This window comes from Anomaloglossus baeobatrachus, chromosome 4 (genome assembly GCF_048569485.1).
Source record: "Anomaloglossus baeobatrachus isolate aAnoBae1 chromosome 4, aAnoBae1.hap1, whole genome shotgun sequence".
In the NCBI taxonomy this organism is placed as follows: Eukaryota; Metazoa; Chordata; class Amphibia; order Anura; family Aromobatidae; genus Anomaloglossus; species Anomaloglossus baeobatrachus.
In genome coordinates this window covers 169,391,447-169,401,193 of record NC_134356.1, presented here as the reverse complement: position 1 = coordinate 169,401,193, position 9,747 = coordinate 169,391,447, and the positions used below count along the sequence as shown (strand labels likewise).

The 9,747-nt window shown below is 45.6% G+C and overlaps 1 protein-coding gene across 1 annotated transcript in view; it reads right to left on the bottom strand.

The window, feature by feature from the left end:
• Positions 1–278: 278 nt before the first annotated feature.
• LOC142301342 (E3 ubiquitin-protein ligase RNF14-like) overlaps positions 279–9,747 on the bottom strand; it is an 87,464-nt gene continuing 77,995 nt past the window's right edge. Inside the window, exon 8 of the mRNA XM_075342338.1 lies at positions 279–545. Within this exon, the coding sequence (XP_075198453.1) occupies positions 539–545 (7 nt within the window). The 3' untranslated portion in view covers positions 279–538. The remainder of the gene's footprint in view (positions 546–9,747) is intronic.

Genomic DNA, 9,747 nt, shown 5'->3' with positions numbered 1-9,747 from the left:
ATCACGTGACATAACCTAGCACTGGAGGCGCTGACTAACTAGGGCTTAATCTTGGAATAGGTCTTATATTAAAAGTCTACTCCAAAAATCCCTAAAAATCAAGCTAGGGCTTATTTTTGGGGGAGGGCTTATTTTTGGAATAACAAGGTAATAAGCATATGGAGGTAGAATAGAGAAAGCAAGCACCTTTATGAGAGCCCCTTTATGGCTAAGTACGAAACAACCACAATATTGCCGTGTGCCAGATCCCACAAAGTAGATGGTATGTTTTACTTATCTTAAACGTTTTTTTATTAGAAAGCTTTTTATTCAAAATGTATACTTCCAGTTCCAGTTGACTTTAATGGTACATTGATACTGTATATACATGATATAATATGGTTTTCCATAGTAAAAATCATTCGAATGGTTGAGGTTCCAGTTTAACATTAATTTACATCTTCTGCTGGGCATCACATCTTTTCACCAACTTGATAAAGCATATTAATGCAAAAACTCTGGCTTCCTTCTTCTTACAAACGTTTCAACCGCCATTACATTACCTGCTAATGAAAAAAAAAACATAGAAAAACATTTACAAAGGCTAGCATGGCTTATTTTAGAGTGATTTAGAGTGAAGAGTATGTTATGTACCATACACAGTCATATGGATTCTAATTATGGTGTCAAAGCATTTCAATGGAGCAAAGTATGATATCAAGGTTGTGTGAACAGTACACACAGTTTTGGCATGATAAAATTGCAGCACACTCCTTCGAGTTCTCCCAACAAAGGACTAAAGGGGTCTGGGAGATTATTTACAATTAAGCTTTAACAACCAATACAAGAAATGAATTGCAATAATGTTTAGGAATAGAATTGTTAGCTTTTAACTACAAATATCTGTAAAGGAAATTCTAACATCAGTAAAATAACATTAGATTAAGTCTGCCATTCACATGATTGAGAGTACACAAAGGGCCATAGCGAGTGATGAGCTAACCTGCAGATATTCAGGATCGGCAAATCCAACAAGATTTAAAAAAGAAACCCAGTTCGGGCGCAGAATTATTCCTGGATAAATAGCTGCACACCGATCCCTATATAAGTCTATGGAGACCCGAATCATGCACTTTAACATGGTGGTAGAAAGGGCTAGGGGGTTAGAGCAAGCGCGTAATACTTACCAGTCTCCGTGCGGCTGTAACACTGCTTCTGGGGCCACTCATTAACCTCTTCCATATGTACTGCTTCCCCCGCCCACCACCAGTCCTGGTGTCTGTGATTGGTTGCAGTCTGACAGCGCCCCCACCCTGTGTGACAGTGTGGCTGACTGCTTGCAATCACAGACGCTATGTGTGTGTCTATATTGGTGTAAAAATAAATAAATAAAAAAATTGGTGTAGGGTCCCCCCATTTTATGATACCCAGCACAGAAAAAACATACAGCTACAGGCAGCTGGCCTGAGCTGTGTACTTTTCTTAGCTGTGTATCAAAATAAGAGGAACCCCATGCGGCTTTTTTAACATTATTTAAATAAATAATTTTAAAAAACAAATTTGGATACCCTGCCATTATAACGCCAACAGCTGGGTGCTGATATTCTCAGGCTAGGGAGAGGCCCCCAGCCTAAAAATAGCAGCCTACAGCCACCCAGAATTGTCACATCCATAAGATGCGACAATTCCGGCACTGTACCTGGCTCACCTTGATTGCCCTGGTGCGGTGTCAATCTGGATCTATGAGACTCTCCACATTACTAATCTGTAAGTGAAAAGAAATAAACACAAATTCCAAAAAAATCCTATATTTGAAATAAAATTCTCCCCAAAACGCCCTCTTTCACCCCTTTATTAACCCTAAACATTCAATTCCGATGTAGTCCACACAAGGTCCCATGATTATTCTACGGTACCCCAGCTTTGACCGCAGGTAAACTGACCTCAGGTGACCTCATTAAATTCAGTGACCTCACCTCAGGTGAAGTCACTGAGTTCACAGACCTGTATCTGCTGACAGAAAACTGCATTTTTTTGCCAAGAGTATTAGATTTGGTGCTGAAATTTATACACCATATATAAAATAATAATAAAAGCCGCATGGGGTCCCTCTTATTTTGATACACAACCAAGATAAGTACACGGATAGGAGCAGAAGCATGTAGCTGTATGCTTTATCTGTGCTGGGTATCATTTACACTAATACAGACATGCACACAGCATGTGTGATTGCAAGCAGTCAGACACACTGTCACACAGGATTGGGGCGTGGTCTGACTGCAATCAATCACAGCAAAGAGCAAATTCTTGGCACTCAAATAGTTGAATAAACTGGTATTTTATTGAGTAAGCTTGAACAGATACAGCAAAGACATTTCCGTCTAACATAAACGTCTGTGCTGTATCTGGTCAAGCTTACTCAATAAAATACCATTTTATTAAATTATTTGAGTGGCAAGTATTTGCTCTTTGCTACGTACGGGACTGGATCCTACTTGAACACCTACCACACAGAAGTGCTGTGTTTATCCACAACATTACAAGCAACCACAGACGCCGGGACTGCAAGTGGGCGGGGGAAGTAGTGGATGAAGTTAATGAGCATCCCCGGAAGTAGTGTTAGTGCCATGCGGGAGACTGGTAAATATAACGCTCCTGTTCTATCCCTATTTTCTTTCATTTTTCTTTACTTTTTTTGAATTACCCAGGTGGCCGGATCCGGATAATTACCCGGTTTTCCCTGAGAACTGAAGGCCCGGGTTCACTGCATGGGTACAAGGTAACCCACGCAGATTCAGACTTTTAGGTTATGTGCCCACGCTGCGGAAAATGCGCGGATTTTGCAGCGGATTTCTCGTGGAAAAGCCATGGATTTTCCAGAAATCTGCAGCACAGCTACTCCCCAGCCATTTCTATGGCATTTGGGAAATGCTGTGCCCACGCTGCGGATTTTTCCACAGCGGAAATCGTGCGGATTTTCGTGCGGAAAAATCTGCAGCATGTCAATTATTGTTGCGGATTTTCGTGCGGATTTTGCCTATTCAATTGAATTAAAAAAAATCGCAAAATCCGCAACAAAATCCGCGTCAAATCCGCAAAAAATCTGCACCTATGAAAAGGTGCGGATTCCGGGGGAAAGCTGCGGATTTTGATGCAGAAAAATCCGCAGATACAGAGTCCCGTGGGCACATAGCCTTACAGTCCGGGTCTGCCCATCACTAGCGATAACATTTATGTACTCTTATAGGAACTCAGAACCAGAGGGGTATCACTGGAACTACAGAGAATGTCATTCCTGACACCTCAACCTAGGCTTCAAAGCTTGGCCAGATGGCACTTTGTGGTCAGGCTGGATACAATGTATTCAATGTATTCAATATGCAATGTGCTTGCTGACTTATTAGCCCATGATCCAGTGACAGACCTGCAAAAAACGTGAGCCAGGAGCAGGAAAAAAAAAAGGTGTAGTAAACAATATAAAGTTGTTCATATGTGGGGTTTTTCCTTAGATAACTGTCAGCCCTAAAGAAGTTGTCCAGTTACCAAAACTGATTTTTTTTCTGATAAATCTTACTAATATGTACCTCTCCACACATCTATCATGTTTATTCAGCAATATTACCTTTTATCGTGCTCTAGCAGCACATCCTCACTGCTGGCTCCAGCTCTGATGGGATTAATCTCTCTTCTGACTTCCTGGGTTCAGTTCCTACAACTCCCATAATTCTTTGTGGCTCTAATGCTGTGCCTAACTTATCTAACACACCCACTGGGTCTAAGACACCCACTCTGCTCTCCACCCAAAGTCTCCTCCCTGCCTCTTCCCTGTGGATGCACTGAGAGAAAACACACAGAGACAGCAGGAGCTCTGCACAACCAGGGGAAGAAAGCGTCTTTCTCCTGCTTGTTCTCATATAGTTCATAGTCTGTGTGTGCTGTGTGTGGTGTGTTGTGTGTATATACACTGTGTGTGTGTTGTGTGTATATACAGTGTGTGTGTGTGTGTGTGTGTACAGAAGAAATGATTATTAGCCGGCGCAACATGTGAAAAAAATAATTGGGGGAAAAAAAATGAAGGGGTGATGAGATTGCTTTTCCCCCTCTTGCCTAGTCTGTGTGTCGTCCGTATCATCCGTGTGGCATGCATTTTGCAGGCTACTTTCACATCAGTGTTTTTTTGCCTGTAGGCAAACAACCGCAAACCGCATATGACCGGATCCTGTGGATTAAATGTGCAGCGCATGCAACCGTTATTTTACCGGATCCTTCTGCAGCGGGACACAGAATTTATCGGCCGCCACTGGAGTCAGCTGACTCCTGATCTCACAGCCCGCACACGCTGCAATAGCTGCAGGTGGGCTCATTCACATGACCATTCTGTTTGTCTTGGTCAGTTCCTGTTTTTTTTGCGGACCCACGGACAGGAGCATCTTTTCAATGTCTTTTGTGTAGGATCGGTTGGCACACGGTAGCACTTCCATGTGCATCCGATCCTACAAAAAAACCCACATCGGATGCCGTATGTCCGCTCCGTTATTATGGAACATGTCCTATTCTGTTCCGTAATAACGAACCGTGACTCAATACAAGTCAATGGGTCCGCAAAATTCCCAGAAGCAACACGGAAGCACTTCCATGTGACTTCCGTTGGGTGCCCGTGCATTCTGTGTCCCGCTCCAGCCCCGCGGCTGCCCGCTCAGCAGTGTCAGCAGCTGCGGGGATGACAAGCGCTACCGTCAGGAGGTTAGTAAGTTCATTACCTGCGGTGATGAAGTCCTGCACTCCTGATGTCAGCGGTCGTCACTGCCTTCTATGCCCGCTGCTTGTTACATCACCTCTCGCTGTCGACCCGAGACTGTGACTAGTGGTGACGTCACGGGCCGCTCGCGATATTTGGTTTGTGAAGGCGGCGGTCATTGAACTCAGTGACAGCGCTGCTGTCAGGAGTTCAGCGATCATCGCAGGTAATGTACCTCGCTAACCTCCTGACAGCAGCACTCGTCGTGCCCTGCAGTGACCTGGGCTGACCTATTGATGTTAGCTCAGGTCACTGCACGGCTCTCCCAGCCAATAGGGAACATTCTGTTCTTCATTGACTGGGACATTGACTATGGTATGGATCATCGTGGGACCCCCTTGCATTACACCAGACCTTGATTTGTTTTTCTTTTTAATAAATTGGTGAAAGAGGGAATGTGTTGGGGAGTGTTTTTTCAAATAAAAATGTGTTTGTTGTCTATTTTTTTTATTACTGCCTGGGTTGGTGATGTCGGGTATCTGATACACGCCTGACATCACTAACCCCAGGGCTTGATGCCAGGTGACATTACACATCTGGTATCAACCCCATATATTAACCCGTTTGCCACCGCACCAGGGCAACGGGATGAGCTGGGGCGAAGCACCAGGATTGGCGCATCTAATGGATGCACCACTTCTGGGGCGGCTGCAGCCTGCTATTTTTAGGCTGGGGAGTGTCCAATAACGGTGGACCTCCATAGTCTGAGAATACCAGACCACAGCTGTCCGTTTTACCTTGGCTGGTGATCCAATTTGGGGGGGACTCCGTGTTCTTTGTTTTAAATTATTTATTTAATTTAAAATAATAGCGTGCGGTGCCCTCTGTTTTGGATTACCAGCCAAGGTGAAGTTGCCAGCTGTGGTCTGCAGGCTGCAGCCATTTGCTTTACCCTAGCTGGCTACAAAAGATAGGGGGACCGCATGTCATTTTTTTTTATTATTTATTTATTTTTTGGCTAAATACAAGGCTAAGCACCTTAGTGCCACATGAATGTCACAAAAGGGTGCCAGTTTAGAATATGCAGAGAGGTGGGACATTATATATGTCTTTCTCATATATCTATCTATCTATCTATCTATCCCTCCATTCATTCATCCCTCTATCACTCGCTCTATATCTATCTATCCATCTCTATATCTACTCATCTATTTATCTTTCTTGCTGCTTCCGTTTTTTGGCGGTACGCAAAAAAAACCGGAAGGCACACGGATGTCAAACGGATGCCACACGGATGCATCCGTGAAAAAAAAGGACCGTTTTTTGCGGCCTGCAAAAACGGAATGGTCATGTGAATGTAGCCTTAACAGCAGTCACTGCCTGCTGCCGATCACATGTGACCGTGTGCGGGCTGTGTGTACAGGAGTTCAGCTGAGTTCAGATCAGCTGACTCAAGTGTCGGCCGATTAGGCTGGGGCCACACGGGGATTACTACGATCCCCTCGCATTACACTCGGCTCACGCTCAGTACAGCAGAGACGAGTGTCATGCGTGTGTCCCTGCGACTGAGGACCCACTGTGCGAGCAGATCTCAGCTGCGGGGGGGCGGTCCGGCACTCAGGAGGGGCAGGCCAGCACTGAGGAGGGGTGGGAGGGATTTCTCTCCCTCTCTCGTCCGTAGTCGGCTATTGCGATTCTCGCTCTGCACTTGCGGTACACCGATGTACCGCAAGTGCAGTGCGATTTTTCTCTCACCCCATACACTTCAATGGGTAAAAGAGGAAGAGTCTTGCATTACAATTGCAGCATGCTGCGATTGTTTTCTCAGTCCAATTAGGGCTGAGAAAATAATTGCTCATGTGTGCTTTTATCGCACTCCACTCGCACTGTTTTTCTCGCCGTGTGGCTTAGACCTTACTTGTTCTGTGTCCCCCTGCATCCATCGCAGCGTCGCAGCGTGCGTGGGCTGGAGTTCAGATCAGCTGACTCCAGTGCTGGACTGAACTCAGGTGACCTCACAGCCCGTACACGCTGCGATGGATGCAGGGGGACACAGACCAAGTAATCGGCCGACACTGGAGTCAGCTGATTACTTGTTCTGCTGGCGCTGTGGTCAGGAGTAGGGATGAATGAGCAGTAAAATGCTCTGGTGCTCGATGGGCAAAGCCCATGTCGATTTTATTTTTTTTAAAAAAAAATTCATTAAAATAAAAAAACTAAAAATCACATTAGGGGTAAAAAAAAAAGTGTGGGCTCCCGCTGCTTTTTCTATTGCTAAGGGTAACTCAAGTAGCTACTGGCTGCTACCCCCCGCTGCTTGGTGTTACCTTCACTGGCAATGGAAAATCCAGGGAAGACTTTTTATATATATATATATATATATATATATATATATATATATATATATATATATTTAAAGGTTTTTGCCTAAAAACTGTTTTAAAGAAATGACGTGGGCTTCGCCATATTTTTTGTACGCTAGCCAGGTACAGCAGGGAGGTACGGGCTGCCCCCAACCCCCAGCTGCCTATTTGTACCCGGCTGGGAACCAAAAATATAGGGAAGCCCGTATTTTTTTAATTATTTCACTTATTTCATGAAATAATTAAAAAACAAATGACGTGGGCTTCGCCATATTTTTGTGTCCAGCCGGGTACAACTAGGCAACTGGGGATTGTAATCTGCAGCACGGGTTAGCCCGAGGTTTCTGGGCGCCTCTGCTGCAAATTGCAATCCGCAGTCGCCCCAGAAAATGGCGCTTTCATAGAAGCGCCATCTTCTGACGCTGTATCCAACTCTTCCAGTGGCCCTGGTGGCAGGTGGCACGCTGGGTAATAAGGGGTTAATGCCAGCTATGTTTTACCAGCTGGTATAAAGCCTGAGATTCTTAATGTCAGGCAAAGTTTGACCCGGCCATTAAGAATCTCCAATAAAGGGTTAAAAAAAAAGACATCACACAGAGAAAAATACTTTATTAGTAATAAATACACATACACAGTAAGGACTCCATGTTTATTTCTCCCTCTCACCCCTCCAGGATCGAGAGATTTCTGTACTGACCATGCCAGGAGAGAGCGAGCGAAAAGAGAGAGAGCAAGGAAAAAGAGAGAGAGCGAGGGAAAAGAGAGAGAGCGAGGGAAAAGAGAAAGCGAGCGAGGGAAAAGAGAGAGCGAGGGAAAAGAGGGGGGAGGGGGGGAACAGGGGAGGGGGAGAAGAAGAGAGAGGGGTGAGAGAAGAGAGAGGGGTGAGAGAAGAGAGATGGAAAAGAGAGAGAGAGGGAAAAGAGAGAGAGAGCGAGAGGGAAAAGAGAGAGCGAGAGGGAAAAGAGAGCGAGAGGGAAAAGAAAGTGAGAGGGAAAAGGGAGAGCGAGAGGGAAAAGGGAGAGCGAGAGGGAAAAGGGAGAGCGAGAGGGAAAAGAGAGAGCAAGAGGGAAAAGAGAGAGAGGGAAAAGAGAGAGGGAAAAGAGAGAGCGAGAGGAAAAAGAGAGAGCAAGAGAGAAAAGAGAGAGCAAGAGAGAAAAGAGAGAGCGAGAGGGAAAAAGAAAGGCGAGAAGGAAAAGAGAGAGAGCAAGAGGGAAAAGAGAGAGAGCGAGAGCGAAAAGAGAGAGAGCGAGAGGGGAAAGAGAGAGCGAGAGGGAAAAGAGAGAGAGAGGGGGAGGGAAAAAAGGGAGAGAGAGGGGGAGGGAAAGAGAGAGAGGGGGGAGGGAAAAGAGAGAGAGGGAGGGAAAAGAGAAAGAGGGATAAGAGGGGGGCGAGGAGAGAGGGATAAGAGGGGGGCAGAGAAGAGTGGGAAGAGGGGAGGGGGAGAAAAGAGGGGTGGGAGAAGAGAGTGGGGGGAGAGAAGAGAGGTGGGAAAGAAGAGAGAGGGGGGGAGGTGCTCTGTCACCAACTTGCACCACTCTGTGACTTGTGGTGCAGGTGACAGAGTGGAGACAGTTGGTCCCATGCAGCAGGACAGGTGACAGAGCAGAGCGGTGACATGCTCTGCTCTGACAAATGCGGTGCTGCATGGGACCAACTTGTCAGTGTCTTGCTGCATCCTGTAGTGCTGGTGGGAGGAGCACATGATCACACCGCCCGACGCTGCCCGCTCTCCTGACATCGCAGCAGAGCCGGCGGGTGGAGAGTGTGATCAGATACTTACGTGACAGGGGGGATTTCAGCTGAAGAACCCCCCCTGTACTCCACACAGGCGCCCCATGCCTCACCATCTGCCGGACGCCACCGCTCCACACTGTGCCATCCTCAGGATCCTCCCCTCGATGCTGGGCTGTGACGTGCGGTAGTCACCGCCCACAGCCCAGTCAATCACTGTGAGTGGCGCCAGCATCCTCTGACGTACCCGTCTAGTTTGAGAGCACGGAATTGACGGGACGTAAGAGGATACAAGTGGCCGCAGCACCAGGGGGTCATGTGACAGGCACTGAGCGTGCAGGATAGCGCCGCTCAGTGCCAGAACTGCAAATAGAAGCCAATGAAGAAAAGACCTATAATGGTAAGTAGAACTCATAGAGAAAATAAAAAAAATGGGTGAATCACCCCTTTAAACCCTTTCTCCTACCCTCATTAAACAGAAGAACAACTTTGGACAATTAAGTATTTCTTTTAATTCTCCAGTTTTATTTTGTAACTGATTTGCTTATTTATATTTCACTTTTTTTTTTCTTTTTATACCTTTTCTTATGAGCACTATATTTATTTTAATAAAGCTTAAAATGTTAATCAGTTTTTTTTATTGTATGCTAAAGAATCTATAGCATTTGAGAGAGTTTGTGGCCTTTTGACTGTCAGACCGTAGTATATACAGTACAATATAATACAAAAGTGAGTACACCCCTCACAATTCTATGAGGATCCGGAAAAAAGAATTTTAACTGTACATAAGATGGCCTAGGCTATAAAAAGATTGCCAAGACCCTGAAACTAAGATGCAACATGGTGGCCAAGACCATACAGCGGTTTAACAAGACAGGTTTCACTCACAACAGGCTTCGCTCTGGTTGACGAAAAAATTTAGTGCACATGCTCATC